This window comes from Trichoderma citrinoviride (genome assembly GCF_003025115.1).
Source record: "Trichoderma citrinoviride strain TUCIM 6016 unplaced genomic scaffold BBK36scaffold_8, whole genome shotgun sequence".
NCBI classification, from domain to species: domain Eukaryota; kingdom Fungi; phylum Ascomycota; class Sordariomycetes; order Hypocreales; family Hypocreaceae; genus Trichoderma; species Trichoderma citrinoviride.
The window spans coordinates 122,160-139,564 of NW_020194716.1; the positions used below are offsets into that span (position 1 = coordinate 122,160).

Here is a 17,405-nt window from a genome sequence, read left to right on the forward strand (position 1 = left end):
AGTTTGATGAGCATGAAGTCAACAGATTAGGCCAGCTTCGTCTGTGTCTGATACGTTGACAAAGCCGGCGATGGGTTTAACGAGGCCTGCGTCAGATGTGTTACATCCATGGATCCGCTTGGGTGCAACACCAAAGGACTTGCCCCTGAGGGTTGACTCAAGACTGCAGTACCGTACTTTATGTATGTACGAACCTCCCTGGAATTTGCTTGACCCGTTTACCAGCGCCTCATCAGCCAGAAAAGACGATCCCAAGGATCCCAGCGATCCAATGATGTCAACCTCCTGTTTGCGTACCAGCAAATAGAGGGGCACATCAAGCCCTGGCGCCCCCATGCCTTGACCTGGCAACCTGGACCCCAAAGTGGCCCATGAGGCAGCGCCCCATGCCCACCAAACCCGCTAAAACCCAGTGCCCAAATGGGGCCGAGTGGCCACCCACCAACCCCTCGATGCGCATCTGCGGGGGGTTTGAGCTGCAGCTTAACGGTCCTGGTAGTAGTACCTTAGTTGTACGAGTACCTGGGAACAAGGGGCCCCAATGGAGCTTGGATGGGCTGAATCAGTGAGAGTCGTCGGTTTCAATTGGCACATCTGAGTTGCTCCAAAACTTGCCTTGCTTGCCATCTTGTCTTTCTTCTTCCATCAATCATCACGTTCCCGCATTGAGGCATCAACTGCATACCTGTGCCGGCAGAGACGGTGGCATTGGTCCACTGTTTAAACTGCTGTAAGCCTGGAAGCTGAGCTGAGCTACCAGATCGAGATCGGGCAACCTGAAGAGGGGCGTGTCGCGTGCTGTAACCCTCTAATACTTTACTATCGATATCAGCTGCAGCAATCGATCTTCGTTTTTCTCTTGATTTCCTTCAACCTCCTCTTCCTCCTCAAACCACCCGACGTCCTCCCTACGGATTGACAGCTGCTTTCTCTCGGCCCTTGTTGACCTCTCAGCCACTCTTGTCGACGCAATTGTCACTTTGCCCGCCATGGCGGTGCTCGACGGCCGAGGCTCAGCGATTGGCGCTGGCAAACCACTCTCGCTGATGCTGGTACGGAATGAATTCGCCTCTTCTTACACTTCTCTTGTTGCCTTGCTTTCGATGATGCTAACAAACGTCGCAAATGTAGCTCACAGTCCAAAACTCGGCCTTCATCCTCGTCATGCACTACTCCCGCGTCATGCCCCCGTCCGGCGACCACCGCTACTTCCCTTCAACCGCTGTCTTTTTCCACGAGCTCATCAAGCTGGCCGTCTCCCTGACGCTGGCCCTGTACGAGGCGTCCAAGACGCTGGCCCCCAGCACGCCCGCCACGGTGCTGTTCGAGCAGATCTACAACGCCATGTTTGCGGGCGACGGGTGGAAGCTGGTTGTGCCGGGCGTCTTTTACACACTGCAGAATATCCTGCAGTATGTGGCTATTGAGAATTTGGATGCTGTGCATTTTCAGGTTCTGTACCAGCTCAAGGTGAGTTGGGTGGAAAGTATCCTGACCGTCCAGAGGCTTGTTCTTTTGCCTTGCCACATGTATGCTGATACTGAATATAATGGCGCCCAGATTCTCACGACGGCGCTGTTCAGCGTCTACCTCCTGAGTCGCCCCCTTGGCTTCAAGCGCTGGCTCTCGCTCATCGTCCTCACCCTGGGTGTCTCAATCGTCTCCCTACCAGGTTCGACAACAAATGTCGCCAGCAGAGTCTCCGGCTCCGACTCCCTTCTGTTCCACGGCATGCCTGACCACTTCTTCCCTCGATCTCGCCATGAGCTCGGCCATCCAGTCCTCGAAGAAGCCCCCGCGCATCTGACACGCCGCTCCGCGACCTACGAGGGCATTGACAACGACCTTCACTTTGTCGAGCCACCCATGAACTACTCCCTGGGCGTGACTGCAGTTCTCGTCGCTGCGGCTGTCTCTGGGCTTACGGGCGTGTACTTTGAGAAACTCCTAAAGGAGAGCCCGACTCAGGCCAGCGTCTGGGTGCGAAATTTGCAGCTGAGCTTCTACTCGATGATCGCCGCCCTATTCGGTGGCGTCATGTGGCAGGACGGAGCTGGAATCCGCGAGCACGGCTTCTTTGAAGGCTACAATGCGGTTGTTTGGGCGACAATCGTCTTGCAGGCGACTGGTGGCTTACTGGCCTCCTTGGTTATCAGAGACGCCGACAACATTGTCAAGAACTTTGCGACGAGTATCAGTATCATACTCAGCTTTCTCATCAGCGTGTGGGTTTTTGAGTTTGAAGTAACTCTCACGGTACATCGCCCTTGAGTTTTCCCTCGCTCGAAAGAATCCGAATTGTGCTAACGACAGCGAACAGTTCCTCTTGGGCACAATGTTGGTGCTGCTCTCGACATACATGTACAGTGTATTCGAAGAGACATCGGTTCGACATCGCCCGCCCGCCATCCGCGTCGCAACCTTTGAGAAGCCCGCCATCGAACAGCTGACGCCCTTGGGCACCCCTCGCCTGGGCCCCTCGAAGCACTTTAAATCCATCGACCCATTTGATGCCAAGGGCTTGGGATCGACATCGAGCCGACCCTCCAGTCCCATGTTCGCCCGGCCGGCGAGTCGCCTTTCGGCGCAAAAGGAGCTGTGATATCGGCTGTTGGTAGAATTTTCTGCGATTTCTCTCTATTCAGGAAACACATGGAAGCCTTGTTTATCAGGCTGGAAGCATGCACACTTTCTCTTTTGTTGGGGTGTATGGATAGAACATGAAATGGATTACGGATATGGTGCATATAGAAGGGGTCATTTAGGGTCACGCCTGGTACCTTACCGGGAAGGGACTTGGAGAAGCCAGGTAAAGAAGGCTTGAGATGCATATATACCCAACCTCTCGAGGGGTGGTGAGGAGGTGCTTGAAGGTGAGAATGGATTAGTCCTTGGTCACGCATTTACGAGCCATCTGAGAATCAAGACGGCATTTCGGGCTCATGTTACTTTTATTCTTTCACGGAACATACATGCCTACCTCCCGTGTCAACAGTTCCTTTCCGCTAATACTTTTTTTTTTTTTTGCAAGAAAAGCATCCCGTTTGTTGGAGATGGAATCATATGCTATCAACGTTTGCCCCGTGTGATTTGGAGAGCAGCAGGTAGGAATCGGAATGCATGACTTTGTATAGTCTGGGGAATCAATCATTTGTTTTTCTACTTTGTTGGCTTTGAATGGTGTTTGAAAAGCAATCCTTCCATCTCTCCATCTCTCCCCCTTTTGCCCCACAAGAGAAAGGATTATTGCATGACACTATGATGTTTGCTCTATCACACGCTAATTGTCGAGATTGATGCTTGAATGCACACTTTACATGATGACCTCGTTGGCGACGTCCTAAAGATAAACAATTAGCATGTGATAAACAACGGAGGGGGCGGGCGGGATAGTTAGTGGGGGAGAGACAACATACCCTCTTCAACTCCTTATACGGCAAGCAAACGCAGTTCTGCACGCGAACCTCGTCACCAACGCCGCAGTCCTTGCCGAGGATGGAGATGCTCTGCACCTTGACCCCGTTCTTGATGATGCTGGTCGAGTGGCTGCCCGCAGGCGTGGGCGAGCCCTCGACGCGAGCCCAGGCACCGACGCGGCTGCCCCAGCCAATGATGGAGTAGAGCACGCAGGCGTCGTGCTTGATCTCCGAGTCCTCGAGCACGATGCTCTCCTTGATACGGGCTCCGGCTCCGACGACGACGCGGGGCCCGATGCTGACGTTGGGGCCAAGCTTGGCCGTAGGGTGGACATCAGCGGTCGGGTGGATGAAGACAGGGGGCACGATGTTGGCGCTGGCGGGGGCGAGCTCCTCGCTGCCGCTCTGCCACGCCTTTTGCAGGTACAGGGCGTTGGCGGGCACAGCGGAGCCGGCCGTCTTGATCTGGCGCCAAAAGTCCTTGGTCTCATAGACGAAGAACTGCTTGCTGTCGGCCATGTCGCCCAGGATGTCCTGCTCGAGGCGGATCACCTCCTTCTTATCCTCGTCGTCGTCGTCGTCGGCCACGGCGCGCGGCATCGTGAAGTTGTCCAGGTTGTCCGAGGACGGGTACGAGACGAGGCGGGCGGGGCGGTCGGTGCGGCGCTTAATGGCGGAGCGGATAGACGGGAAGATGGCGTCTGTGGAGAAGAGATAGACGCCGCAGTTGATCAGGTTGCTGATGTGCGACTCGGGCTTCTCGACGTAGTGAAGCACGCGGCGCGTGTGCGCATCGGAGACGATGCAGCCAAAGTTGGAGGCGGCGTCGTCGCTGACGCGTGTACCCAGGATGACGGCCTCGGCGTCCTTCTCCATGAAGAGCTTGAGCATCTCCTCGAGCGGGAACGAGCAGCAGACGTCGGCGTTGAGCACGAAGAGGCGCTCGGGGCGGCCCTTGAGGATGGCATCGCGGAAGTGGTACAGGCCGCCGGCGGTGCCCAGGGCCTCGTACTCGCGTAGGTACCGCAGGTTGATGCCGGGAAACTCCCTGGCCGAGTCCTTGATGAAGTCGCGGAAGACGGACTCGTCGTAGTAGCCGATGATGTAGACCTCCTGGATCTGCTTGACGCGCGCAACGGCGGCCAGACAGTGCCAGATGATGGGGTGGCCGGCGACGTCAAAGAGCGGCTTGGGGAGGTCGAGAGACAGCGGACGGAATCGGGTACCGCGTGAGGGACCGCCAACCTAGACAAAGAGGAGAAGGGGAAGCAATGTTAGCCATATGTGTCTATATCCCGTATGGTAGAGTTGTACAGGTGGGTTTCGTTGAAGCCAGCTGTCTGCAGCCATTGAGGCGGACATGATGAAGCTTCCTCCGTGGTTGAGAGCAGACAGAGGGGATCCGTTCCAGAACAGAGGAAAAGGGCAAGTTTAGTATTTACCAGAATGACAGCCTTGGTGGCACCGCCAACTGGGGTGGCAGAGCGATGCGGCAGAGGGACGTGGAGAGACATTGTTGAGAGCTGCGGAGGAGAAGGAGAAGGAGAAGAGAGTGAGGAGAGGGGGAGGGGTTGAGGTGACTGATATCGGATCGGCGATAGTCGTGAGCTTCCACGCAAGAGGCAGAAACAATAAGCAGGGCGACAGAGAATCAGCGCCAACAATATCAAGTAGACTAGAGTATCGATTCAGAGAGAATCTCGCCAGCAAATTGGCGGGAGCAAGGCGGTGGAGCGGCTGCTGCACGACTGGCTTTCTCGAGGTCACGATTTGCTGCTATGACAGGGGTGAGGTTGGAGGTGGCGGCCCCGCGCTATGCAATTATGCGAGTGCGGAACAGGGTCCAACGATGGGGCGCCAAAATTGCCCCGCGGCAAGAGAACCTTGGAATGCCGCACGTGGTGGCTGTTCCTGGAGCTAAGATGAATTGGACTCAAAAGACACAGGTGTTCTCAGGATTCGGATCCAGACACGGGAGACGATGTCTGGGATGAGTTGATATGTTCCTCTCTTGTCAACGCCGTCTTGTTGTTGTTGTACTCCGTAGTAGATGATGAAATACAGAAGCAAGAAAGAAATTCACACGTCATGTATCAGCATTACCCTGGCTCCCACCCAGAGCCTCTTTCCATCTCCCCTTTTTCTGTGCCTGCATCAGCCTTTGCTGCCTGTCCTCCGTCGCCTCAGCTGTCCAGTCGATTACTCGCCATCCCGCTTCCGCCAGTTGTTGGATCCCATGGCCCTTGCCGCCGCAGCTCCGCCCTCAGTTCGTGTTTGCATGTTGTTTGATCTCCAGCCGCGTCCCTGGCCGCCATTACGATCTGACGTGGCATTGGGGCGGTTAAATTGCCTCTCCGTGCGCTTTGCCAGCGACACCTTGAGCAATCCTCCATCGTACTGGGCGCCGTCCAGCGCCTGCATGGCGGCCTCAGCCTCCTCCTTGGTCTCAAAGTCGACAAAGCAGTAGTAGTATGTTCCGGCAGGGCTGCGGGCGCTCTCATGAGGCGCGATGCGCTTGCCAATGTTTGACCTGCGCTTCATTATCAGGCATACACATCTCATGCAGAGACACATTGAATAAGATTGGGGAGGGAGAAAAAGGGTGTTGAGAGGCAATGATGAGCGGGTGAGACGTACGGGTTGAATCCAGTGAAGATGTCGATAATCTCCTGCGTGTTCTGCTCAGGGTCTCCCATCTTGGCCAGTCCTCCCACATAGAGTCGCTTTCCCTGAGACTCATCAACCACCTCGTCGGAGCGGGTGAAGCCTCGGGGCCTGTTGTCCCTGGCCTCGCCGCCCTGGAACTGCTGGCCGTCATCGCCTGACTGACCCCTCCAGTCGTTGGACCGCTGGAAGCCCTGTCGGCCGTCTCCGGTGCGCTTCTTCCTAGGCTCGCATGGACCGACCTTGAGCTCACGACCGCGGAGGCTCGCCCTCAGCTCGTTCAGAGCCCGGTCAGCCGTTGCCCGCTGGGAAAAGTCGACGAAGCAGTAGCCGGGATTGCGGCCGCTGACGGCGTCCACCGAGATCTGGATGTTCTCAATGTCGTCAAAGCCATTGGAGATGAGAAACTCCTCAATGTCCTCCGACTTGAGCTCGTAGTGGAGATTGCCTGCCTTGACTGGTCAGCTAGAGAGACAGGAGGGTTGAGAACAGGTTGCCGCGCCTAAGTAGATGCGTCGGCCATCAGCCAGGGCATCGTTTCGCCCGTCTCCTGCAAAGTCCATGGTGGTTATAGTGAGCCTAAGGAGCAAGCAGTCTTGAGTGAGTCTGTTCGTTTCCCAGATGAGAAAATGAACAGAGAGGGAATATTGGCTATGAGACTGCTATGAGGCTTGTAAAGTCTACGGTTGGGTCGAGCTAAGGAGCAGATGGCTGAAGACTAAAATTTGCCTTGTGAACAGTTTTTTTTTTTCCTATTTCTTTTCCTTTTATTTTTTATTTACCCTTTTTTCTCCCCCTAAGCGATGGTGCAGGTACCCGAGTACTTGTGCAGCCTTGCTCACTGCGGCCTCTGAACACGACAGTTGCGAGTCAATGGTATTCTGATTGAAGGGATCTATAGGCAATTCTTGCTAAAATGAAAACTGCAGCCGTGCCATTGAGCTCGAAGGATTGGCGCATCAGTTGCAAAACCACCAAGCATCAAGGCAGGCAGTCGATCTTTTCATCGACCGCGGGATGTCTTGTCTTGTCTTGGTGATAAATCAGGGTCCACGTACAAGTACTTGTACCTCTTAAACTGCTCCGTGTGGCAGCCACCACTGATGCTGCTGCAGGGTCCACCACTTCCAGCAACACAGGCCGCTTTTCAGTAATACCTGAACGACGGACTGTGGAAAGAAGGATCAAAAGTGGACTATATCTTGTATTTCTCCATTCATGTGCGAGATGACTCCAAAGCAAGATTCGAGGCTCATTAATCTCCAAGCTCGACTGTTAGGTACCTTAGTACCTTAGACCAAGTCCAGGGTACCAAGGCGATGCAAGTCAAGGCTGTCACGTGGCCCGGGACCTGAAGCCAAGTCTCTTGTGCCTGACCTTGACCCGAGCTCGAGCCCAGCCACCCCTTTTTCGTGTTAGCGCACTCGGAACTTATCCAAGCTAAAAAGCTCCATTGAGAAGCTCTGACGATACTTGGGACCTTAGCAGACGGCATGCACTTCTGTTAACACGACGATGCCTCGGAGCTCACAGCTCTGCTAGAATAGTCGCGAGGCACGGCGTTTCTCAGCCGTATTCTCCTGAGAATTGGTATGCGAGTCTGGTGTTGCTGCTTCATGATTGAATAGCGAACTGCTGGCTCACTGTTGAGTCAGGCATCAACTCCCTTATCAGACGTTAACCTTGGAGTCGCTGATATTGGATTGGTCCCTGCCAATTGTATTTGATGGGGCACCAAAACACCACCACCAGTTGGCTGGGTGAATATCAGTGACCAATACCAGCATTTTGCTGCACTCAACTCGCCTTGTAGGCAAAAGGCAAATTCACCCACGCGTCGCCTTGGCCAATTCACCTTCACTTCACATTTGCACTTTCATCAGCGCAGATTTTTCTTTTCTCTACACATCTCTTCTAATCTTCTGCTCCATACCCTTTGCCCCGTTCACTCTCTTCTTTTCCTTCTCTTTCCTCTCTCACACTCTCCCTGTCACTCTCCCTCTCTACGATACGACTTCATCATCTGGTTTAACCTGCATCTCTCTTCTCATCGTTCCGCAACGCCATTCACTCGACAGCGCTCTGCACCACTGCCACCAGAGCATTCCCTTCTTTCACAGGGCACTCGCAACTCGTTCATGCCCAAGAATCGACGAACCCTCGAGGATTAGACGTCCTTTGAGGCTTCATCCGCCATGCCGCATCTGGCTACCCGCCGCACAAGGCTCAACGGCGCAGTCGTGAAGCCTGACCCAGAACCAATCCCGCCCCCGGACAACGCCAGCGATTATGGGACGATTGGCGAGGAGGCCCTGGGTTCAGCGCGGTATGGTCGCGGAGATCGATCCAACGCTCGTAAGTCCCACTCACCTGACAAGCATGACATGCAGAGACGCCGATGTTGAGAGTCGTCATTGATCGGATCGCGATATGCTGACTGCTGCAACGAATAGCTGCGCCTAGCGAGCGCACCGTAGAGTCAGATCCCGTCTTTAGAGAAATCAGGGCGAAGAATAACCCAGCCGCTACGAGTGTGCCAGCTGCGGGAAGCCCCAAGAACATGGACGAGAGCTTCTTCCACACGTCCTTTCAGGACATCGGCAAGAAGCTCAAAGCCTGCAACGACACCCTCGGAGAGCTCCAGCAGCTTGGTGTGTCCCACGATGTGCAGCTGCCCGAGCTTGTCCTTGTTGGTGACCAGTCGGCAGGCAAATCGAGTCTCATGTCAGGCCTGGCCAACCTGGATCTGCCACGGAGCGAGGGCGCCTGCACTCGATGTCCTCTACACATTCGTGTCTCCCGCAACGCCGAATGGTCGTGCCGCGTTTGGCTGCGCAAGGAGTATGTGTACGAGCCTCCTGCTCGCCCCATACACGAATCAGACGTCACAGCCCACGACCCCTTCTTTCCCTGGAAAAAGCGACCCAGCACGCTGGTCCTGGAGTTCAAGACGATGCACGACAAGTCCGAAATCGAAGAAGTCTTGCGCTGGGCCCAGATTGCCATCTTGAACGATGACAAACATCACGGTCTTTTTGTCCCGGGACGAGGATCCATTGCTTCCAACGTTCCCATCGACAAGGCAGCAGATGAGCCGCAGGCAAAATTCTCACCCAACATTGTGGCTCTGGAAATCAAGGGACCTGACCTGCCCGATCTATCGTTCTACGATATGCCTGGCATTTTCCAGAATCCCGCCGATGCCAACGATGAGTACCTGGTCAACGTGGTTCGAAACCTCTCGAGCGCCTACATCCAGCACCCCTCTGCCATTATCATTTGCGCCATGCCCATGAACAGCGACGCAGAGAACTCGGCGACATTTGGCCTCACTCGAAAGCTGAAAGCCAAGGATCGGACCATAGGTGTATTGACCAAGGCTGATCTCCTGCCAGATGGTGGAAACCACGCTCAGTGGCTTGAGATCATGAAGGGACAAGCCCACTCGACGGGGCTTGGATACTTTATCACATCTCGTCCCCAGGGCAAAGACCTGGAAGAATTAAAGAAGTGGGAGGAGAGAATGTTTGAGGACGAGTCGGTCGATAAATGGCCGGAAGCCTTCCATGAATTTGTCCACCGCTGTGGTGTGGAGAGACTCAAGGCCTTTCTTTCGGAGCGACTGGGCGAGGAATTTGCAAAAAGGTAAGTCTCTATCGCCCCTGAACCAAAAAACAGGGCCACTACTAACGCTGGTGCAATATAGCCTGCCCAATATCAAACACAAGGTCAAGTTGAATCTCGACAAGGTCAACAGGCAGCTTGCCAACCTTCCCGAGCTCCCGCATAACGTGGAGCTGGAGATACAGACGTGCCTCAACAGCTTTGCGGATAGTGCCCGGATCAAGATTGACGAATTTGCGGCTCGTATCAACAGCTTACCCGCCAATTTTCGAGACTGTCTCTTGGAGATCAAGCCCAAGTTTGTTCTCAAAGATCGAAGCGATATTCCGGTTATTGCACTGAGCGATGACGAGTCCGATGCAGCGTCCGTCGCAACAACGAGCGCTCAGACTCCCTCGAAACGACGACAGCCAGCAGCACAGGCCACGCCGTCCAAGCGGTCCAGGACGGAGTATTCATTCGCCGGGCCATCAAATACGGTTAAGCCAGAGGACGGCGCCAGCATGAACGGCAACAGCTTCGGCCCCCAGCAGCCTCTGCCTCCCGCACATAGGCAAGGGCTCGCTGAGCCTTTTGGCGAATTCTGGGAGGTCGGCCGAGGATTTCGGACTCTTCGCCAGGTCAGAGAAGAGATCAGGGCTAAGATGAAAGCGGGCATGCCGAGTATCATTCCTCCCGACGTCTACAACGACTTGGCCATGGAGGCCATCAGGCCGTGGAAAGGGCCTACCAGCGTGTACCTCCGAGAGGTGATTCGCCAGCTGTCAGCGGAGCTCGATTCGGCCTTGAATGAGTCGTTCGAAAACTTGAAGAAGCGATTCATTTATCCCGAGGCCAAACGACACCTCAAGAGCTGTCTGGATAAGCACTGGAGTACGACGCAAAAGGCACTCGAAGAGCTCTACAGCGACGAGGCGGAGAGAGTCATGACGTACAACACAGAAGCGTTTGACCAGTGCCTCAAGAGCGAGCGAGCGGTGCTGGCTCGATTCCGCCACTATATGAGAATGGTGGCAGCTGGCTTCAAGCAGAAGCCTCTCGCGCCGTGGGAGGCGTTGACGGAAGAGATGCAGATGCAGGAGGTCAAGCGACGGGAGTCGGAGCAAGCGCGGCTCAATCCGGACGAATTCGAGCGGGAGGTCGAGGTTGTCGCGTACGTTAGAGGGTACTATAAGCTCGCCGCCTTACGATACTCGGATGCTGTGACGCAGCGCATCGTCTGCCGCATGATCCCCGCGATTCGAAGAGAGCTGCGCAACTACCTGGACGACAAGCTGGGCGTGCGCGGGCCGGATGCTATGAGAGTCTATGAGAAGCTAATGGACGAGGACGCGGCGACGGCGGGCAAGCGCTCGATGCTAAAACTGGAGCAGGCCAAGTTCATACAGGCGCTGCAGAGCATCGAGGACCTCGAGTCGGGAAAGCTGTCGGACACGGCCAGCATCGTTGAGAGCAGCGGCTTCCAAGCCGAAACGGCCTTGAGACGACGCGAATCGGATGTAACGATGGAGAATGACCTTCGCTACGATGAAGCATAGGATGCGACGTCGTGAGCTGCCTCTTCTTGCCAATCTGCACTGGTACCTTTTCTTTGGCTTTTTCTCTTGTGCCTCTATATGGCATTTGATGTTGTCAATTTGATGTCGGATATATCTGTATGCGTTCTTGATTTAAGGGGACATTTCGTCTTTTCGTCTCTTCCCCCTTGTCCCCTTTCCCTCTTCCTTTTGTGGATTTCCCTCTTGTCCTTCACCCCCATGTGTTTGGACAAGCGACAGGAGGAAAATTTCCCAGTGTTTGCAGCAAGACGATCGGTTGTCCACCTATACCAAAAGAGAGGAAGTGTATTTATAAGAGACTTGAGATAGTTAGCCACGAGCCCATGGTTTGATAAAGGCTTACGTGAGTTGATGACCTGCGGCCGTGTCTTTTATACTGTATTCTCTGCGATTTGACCTTACGATGATGCAACTCATCCGTGCTTTTAAGCTTCTCCACAATACCCAGAAACCCACGACTCGCCTCTTCCTTAAACCGAAATAAAGTCGTCTCCAATTTTCTCGCCGTCCTATCAAGAGCCGCGAATCGTCCCCGATCCACCAGCAAACCCAGATAAAAGCCGAAGACTGGCAAGAATGTCCGTTTCCTTTTTCTTCCAAGAGCTGAGGTGACGATGGTTTAGTCGGGCCGGTGGGGTTTAGTGCAGAAGCATTTAAGGTTGGAGTTGACGTCGATGCTTGAAGATGACATACCTTTACCTTTATACTTCAAAATCTTTATAACTTGAGTCTCATTCAACTATTTCAACCTTCTCCCATTGACGACAATTCAATTTCAAGGAGGATTTAGAAGTGAGGAAAAACAGTTCTAAGATGGCTCGCAAGGTTTGGCAACGATCATTCGCCGCTGGCCTCGGCCTTGAAAAGGCCCTCAGCGCAGCCCGAGACTCTGCCCCTCCGGCTCCCATCCAGAGCCCTCCTTGTGGCAGCACACCAGAGGAGGTGAGTCTTTCCTCCCCCTGATATCCGATTCTGACCCCTTGGGTATTGACACCCTGAGAACAGCTTCAAGCTCTGGTAGACGCAGACGTCGGCGCAGAAGGCTTCACCCTCTCCTCCTTCACGGCCGAAGACGCCGTCGAGCTCGGCAACCTCCTCTACGCGCGCCTCCTCCCCTTTGCCCGCCAGGGCCGCGCGACGCTCATCTCCATCAGCAACGGCGCCGGCTCCCAGACGCTCTACCAGGTCGCCACGGGCGCGGGCGTGACCCCGGACAACGAGAGTTGGGTGCGCCGGAAGCGCGCGGCGGTGCTCCGCTTCGGCGTGAGCTCGTGGTACCTGGGGCAAAAGTACGCGGGCAACGAGGCTGCGTTTGCGGCCAAGTTTGGTCTAGGGCCGAGCGAGGCCGGGGAGTACGCGATCCACGGGGGCGCGGTGCCGATCCGGGTGCAGGGCGTGGCGGGGGTTGTGGGCGTGGTTGTCGTGAGTGGGTTGAAGCAGTTTGAGGATCATGGGGTGATTGCTGAGGTGATTCGGGAGAATTGGTCGTGAATCCCGTGGGATGAGGAATGTTCAGCCGTTGTTCATGTGAGATCTACTGGGATGGAATAATGACGATGAGCACACAATGAAAGAAACTAGGGGATGAGCCACCGAAGAAGCTGTGCATAGTTAAAGCATGCTTATAAAATGAAATATATCATCGACGGATGAAATTCAGACGAAAGACTAGACAGACGCATTAGTACAGCTACAAGTGATACAAAGCCAGAGATATCCATGACAACCCAAATGAACAGACCCCTTTCATACCGCACCACCCCGATATACCAATCAGATAGCAACACCCGCGCTCGACACTATACAAAGGCCATACAATTATTACATCCAACCCCTCACAGTCGCCTCCTCACCATCGGCACCCTCCCCCTTCGCAGGATCGGGCTGCCCGTTCCTGTGGCGGCACCAGCCGGCGGCGCAACTCCCGTCGCAAGCGTTCCGTTTGACCACAAGCCAGGACTGACAGTCACGACAACAGTGTTGAATGCCGTTGCCGTCTTTGTAAAGATGCCCGTTGTCAAGCAAGGAACTTTTTCTGATGGTTTCAGCTGGAGAGTCTCATGGCTTGAGTCGCAAGGCTCGTCGCTGCCCTCCTTCTTGCAGATGCTCTCGCCAGTGAAGATGTTGACGATGGTGATTTCGACGCTGATGTTTCCCCCGGAGGTCATGGTTTGCGTTAGGGTTGTGAAGCGGTCAGTGACGGGTGAGCCAGTTCCAAGCTGTGGCGGAGTGGTGATGACTGGTTGAGCGGGCGAGGAGGGTGTGATGGTAGGGTTTGGTGTATTGGGCACAAAATTGACCGTCTGGATACTGGAGTTTGGTGAGCTCTTCGTGGATGCAGAAGAGCTGCTTGGCTGGGGGAGATTCTCGGCAAAGGTGGCTGACTCAACGGTTGAGTTCGCCAGATTGGCCCCTGAGGTAGTTGTTGCCGCTGCAACGCTGGTAGACAGTGCAGAATTTTCCACAAATGTGACCGTCTCGGCAACTGGTTTCGAAGGACTGTTTGCGAGCGTCACTGTAGGGGTGCTTGGGCTCACTGGGCTTTCCTTAGACGTCACCGTCTCGCTCGTGGAGTTTGCAGGTTTGTCGGCCGAGGTGGCAGTGGCGGCAGTTGTTGGGCTTGAAGGGTTCTCGACAAAAGTCACCGTTTCGGCGCTTGGGGGGGTCGGCCCAAAAGTCATCGTTTTGATGCTTGGCTTTGACTCGGTGCTCTGAGATGCCTTTGATTGGGTCCCGATTGTGACGGTGACGGTACTCGCGGCGATTTCCTGGCCGTTACTTGAGGAGGATGGCTCGGATGCGTCTGGCGAAGGAGTCGATTGTGTAGAGACTGAATTTCCAGGAGTGAAGGTAACGGTAATGACAGATGGGGCCTCGACGGACTTGGGCTCATCTGGCTTCGCTGTCACCGTAACGGTCTTGATAGGCTGCTTCTCTGTTGAAACTGAAGGCTCTGGAATGGAAACAGCATTGAAAACTGTCTCAACCTTGGCGGGGGGGTCGGGATGAACTGTGACCTCGGGGGTTACAGCACTGGGCAACCCGGGAGCCACAGTGTGCGTCACGAAGAGGGTGGTTGCCTGCTGAACGATTGTGTGGTCGACTGTGACAGTTTCCTTAGGACTCGTCACAGTGACAGTGACTGTCGTAGCCTGTGGGTTGAGGCCACTCGACACACACGGGCAGCACTGAACGGTCTCATTGTTTTGGGCCCTTGGTCGGATGCCGAAACGGGCCTCAGTCAGGGGGAGAGCCACCAAGGCCCAAGGAAGTATGCTGAGCATGATGTGAGCAGTTGGAGATAGCTGTGAAGTAAATGACAAAAATGAGAGCCAAGCTTAGAGCAAAGGGCTGTAGGATCCCAAGAAGCTATATGAGAGAAAGTGCAAGTGATTTTGAGTGAGAGATGAGGATGAAAAACTGACCAGAGAAGCGATCGCCCTGTTCTTTATATCCTTGTGAATAGGATGCTGAAATTTTGCTGGAAGGGGAGTCTAACGTAGACTGACGGTATGAATATAGCAATGATGCATCAAGAATGGGATGTCGATATAATGCCGATATAAAGGAGGCCATCAGCCCCTTTATCGATCTTCTGTGCTGTACTGAAGTGGTGGCATTTTGGTAGAGGACCTGCTACGTCCCTTGAGACTTGTAGAGAACGTTTGTCCGGTCAATTGAGCTGAAGAAGGGCGACAATATATTCGTTTATTGGATTCAAGGGGTTGAGAGATGCCAAGGGAACCATCTCCTCTCCCATCTCGGTATGTCGAGGGATGGCCTGGGATGGACCGATGAATCTATAGCGGCTGTCATAGCGGGGTACAGGGAAGACATAGGGAGAAGAAGCGCTGAAATTGGGGATTGGACAGCCCAAGAGCATTGGATTCCATGTCACGATGGTTGTGGAGTAAAGCTACAAATCAAGAGAGGAAGAGCCAAGAGAGAGTGACAAGAGATTCATCACCAACAGCAGTCAAGCACTGACAAAGAACAAAGGACTGGCGTCACAAGAGGAGCTGCCGAAAGAGGAATCCCCACCCAAGGTTCATGGAGCTCCAAGCTGTCGCGCGACCCGAGATTTACCCGACGAGGCGCTCGCGAGCCCCCCAGAGCCAGTGAGCGCCTCGTCCTTGACTAAGGTAAGGTAACGACCGACGACAAGCATCGCAAGACAGGGGTTTGAAGCGACAAAACCACGCATCTTGCCAGAGCCCCCTCAGCTGAGCGCTCTGGAAACAATGATATGAACACGCCGGCCGACTGCTAGCTTTCGAGAAACGCGTCAACCAACCACGCGCCGAGCTGCTGCACGCACTTGCGCAACCCCCGAGCCCGAGATCATGGGGCTCTGCCAATCATGCCTCGGAGGGCGGCAGAAGGATGTGTACGATGAGGTGCGCTTTATCTCTACTTGACTGCGATTCTCTGCAGCTCTATGCGATCCGCCTTTGCTGCTTTGGCAGCTCCCGCGACAGCGACATCTCTTGAGCCTGCGAATCTGGCGCTAACCGAGTCATTCCCTACCGCAGACTGAAGAGAATCGCCTGCTGTACGACGATGGAAACGGCATGCAGTACGGCAGCTTCGGCGACGGCGCGCTCAACGGAGAAGGCGATAATGCCGAGGCGCAGCGAGAGAATGAGGCTCTGCAGCGAGTAGTTGCCAAGACATCCAAGTCGGTCCCTTCCAGATGACCTCACTCCCTTCGAGGGAGCCTTATGAGCACCTTGGATCCAAGATACTGACTTTGGCTGCAGCAACATGGTCGACATATTCGAGATCGCTCCCCAAGACTCCACCGGCCGCAAAGCCACAACAACGCTCTTCGCCTACGCTGGCCAAGGTGCCCGTGTCGCTCGTTACCACCACCTTGTATCGAAACTTAGCACGCAGGAGGACAGTCCGCCAGCCGACATCAAAGTCGACTGGCTTGCCGACGAAGATACGACCGAGATACATGGCAACCGTCCGGCCAGCTCCAGATCGATCGGAGAAGACGATGCAGCCCTTGTTGGGACCTTTGCAGATGCGGCCGCGGCCATGAAATAATTATACCGTGTGTTTGGCTTTTTTTTGCCAAAACATCATGATGCTTGGAACAATCTGACGCAGTGGGATGTCAGCGGAACAACGATAGAGTCAGCACTCACAAACACCCTTTTCCTTTTTCTTTATTTTCTTCGATTTATTTTCCGTCAGTATCTTCTTCGATACCCCAAGGCGCTGTCGAGGGCCGGAAACCCTTCCTTACGAGCGACCGTCGGCATCTCAAGCGAGCTGCCTTTTCAACCGAGATTTACCAATTTCCCGGCACCGCACTCCCTTTTTTATTATTTTCCTTTTTTTTTTTTTAAAAAAAAGAGCGCACGACCAGGGGTGGCAAGCGCTTGTGCCAGCAAGTGGTCTTTATGGAGGAGAGTCAAAGAGAGAGAAAGAAAAAATACCATTTCATACTCCGTTCAGCAGCAAAGCGTCCACTAGTTGATTAGGCGCTTGACGCCGAATCCAACTGGTTCATTGTGATTTGGAAACATGGCGTCATGGACCTGCAGACGCCAAAGAGAAAGTGAATGATTATGATTGAAGAGGTTCTCGCTCCCTCGCGCCCGCCTACGGTACGGAGGCATTGGGCCTCTTGTCATCGAGTAGAAAGAACAATACTTTCACCGCAAGGCGTCCATTGAGCGACAGACACGTGCATGGCCGAGGTGGTGGAGTCGTTGGTCGACAGTAGTGCCAGAAGCTGTCCAGGAATGGCTGTCCAGCTAGCCGTCGGATTCCGTCTCTTAGCCTGGCTGATTCGTCGGCCTCGGCTCGCACCGCCGTTTTAGTTCCCACGGTTCCGTTTTGAGGGGTGGGCAGGGTCGGGGGGCTTGCCGCACATCCAGATAATCGGGATTTGTGCTTGTCTGAGGGAACCACAACATCGGGAGACGGTTCTGAGAAGCGCTGTTCCAGCTCGGTGGGCTGTCCAGGGCGAGTCGAGCGAGGCCAGCCACCCCCGGCTTGCGAACCCCAGCAGCCGACTGGGAGCGACGGGAGAGGCTAGAGGGAGCCGTTCCATAAGCGATGGGCGGAGGCGGGATGGGGAGAGGGGAACGGCCGTGGAACGGAGAGAAGAGACAGAGCGCCAGAGCAG

At 54.6% G+C, this 17,405-nt stretch overlaps 6 protein-coding genes across 6 annotated transcripts; 4 read left to right on the top strand and 2 right to left on the bottom strand.

Annotated features, from left to right (window-relative positions):
- Positions 1 to 989: 989 nt before the first annotated feature.
- On the top strand, positions 990 to 2,602 carry BBK36DRAFT_1120195 (nucleotide-sugar transporter; the record flags this gene model as incomplete). The annotated part of the gene is made up of 4 exons (XM_024890672.1): positions 990 to 1,052; positions 1,132 to 1,470; positions 1,561 to 2,256; positions 2,321 to 2,602. The coding sequence occupies 4 exons, from the start codon at positions 990 to 992 to the stop codon at positions 2,600 to 2,602; spliced, it is 1,380 nt and encodes a 459-aa protein (XP_024748850.1).
- Positions 2,603 to 3,313: 711 nt separating this feature from the next.
- Positions 3,314 to 4,930, bottom strand: BBK36DRAFT_1169244 (nucleotide-diphospho-sugar transferase; the record flags this gene model as incomplete). The annotated part of the gene is made up of 3 exons (XM_024895288.1): positions 3,314 to 3,340; positions 3,417 to 4,661; positions 4,859 to 4,930. 3 exons carry the CDS (start codon positions 4,928 to 4,930, stop codon positions 3,314 to 3,316), a joined length of 1,344 nt encoding a protein of 447 aa, XP_024748851.1.
- A 685-nt stretch (positions 4,931 to 5,615) lies between these two features.
- Positions 5,616 to 6,643, bottom strand: BBK36DRAFT_1201981 (hypothetical protein; the record flags this gene model as incomplete). The annotated part of the gene is made up of 3 exons (XM_024897193.1): positions 5,616 to 5,946; positions 6,054 to 6,528; positions 6,556 to 6,643. 3 exons carry the CDS (start codon positions 6,641 to 6,643, stop codon positions 5,616 to 5,618), a joined length of 894 nt encoding a protein of 297 aa, XP_024748852.1.
- Positions 6,644 to 7,903: 1,260 nt separating this feature from the next.
- BBK36DRAFT_1135487 (P-loop containing nucleoside triphosphate hydrolase protein) lies at positions 7,904 to 11,267 on the top strand. The gene is given in 5 exon segments (XM_024892661.1): positions 7,904 to 7,964; positions 8,084 to 8,171; positions 8,186 to 8,435; positions 8,534 to 9,725; positions 9,787 to 11,267. 3 exon segments carry the CDS (start codon positions 8,276 to 8,278, stop codon positions 11,240 to 11,242), a joined length of 2,808 nt encoding a protein of 935 aa, XP_024748853.1. The 5' UTR covers positions 7,904 to 7,964; positions 8,084 to 8,171; positions 8,186 to 8,275; the 3' UTR covers positions 11,243 to 11,267.
- An 809-nt stretch (positions 11,268 to 12,076) lies between these two features.
- BBK36DRAFT_1169247 (hypothetical protein) lies at positions 12,077 to 12,754 on the top strand (the record flags this gene model as incomplete). The annotated part of the gene is made up of 2 exons (XM_024895289.1): positions 12,077 to 12,205; positions 12,269 to 12,754. 2 exons carry the CDS (start codon positions 12,077 to 12,079, stop codon positions 12,752 to 12,754), a joined length of 615 nt encoding a protein of 204 aa, XP_024748854.1.
- A 2,852-nt stretch (positions 12,755 to 15,606) lies between these two features.
- BBK36DRAFT_1120753 (hypothetical protein) lies at positions 15,607 to 16,315 on the top strand (the record flags this gene model as incomplete). Its single annotated transcript, XM_024890738.1, has 3 exons — positions 15,607 to 15,660; positions 15,796 to 15,941; positions 16,024 to 16,315. The coding sequence occupies 3 exons, from the start codon at positions 15,607 to 15,609 to the stop codon at positions 16,313 to 16,315; spliced, it is 492 nt and encodes a 163-aa protein (XP_024748855.1).
- Between the last annotated feature and the right edge of the window lie 1,090 nt (positions 16,316 to 17,405).

Bases quoted from the DNA above. Each gene is read 5' to 3' on its own strand.
- BBK36DRAFT_1135487 (XM_024892661.1), top strand. From the start codon at position 8,276: ATGCCGCATCTGGCTACCCGCCGCACAAGGCTCAACGGCGCAGTCGTG. The intron at 8,436-8,533 runs GTAAGTCCCACT...TGCAACGAATAG, and splicing joins CGGAGATCGATCCAACGCTC to CTGCGCCTAGCGAGCGCACC. The intron at 9,726-9,786 runs GTAAGTCTCTAT...GGTGCAATATAG, and splicing joins GGCGAGGAATTTGCAAAAAG to CCTGCCCAATATCAAACACA.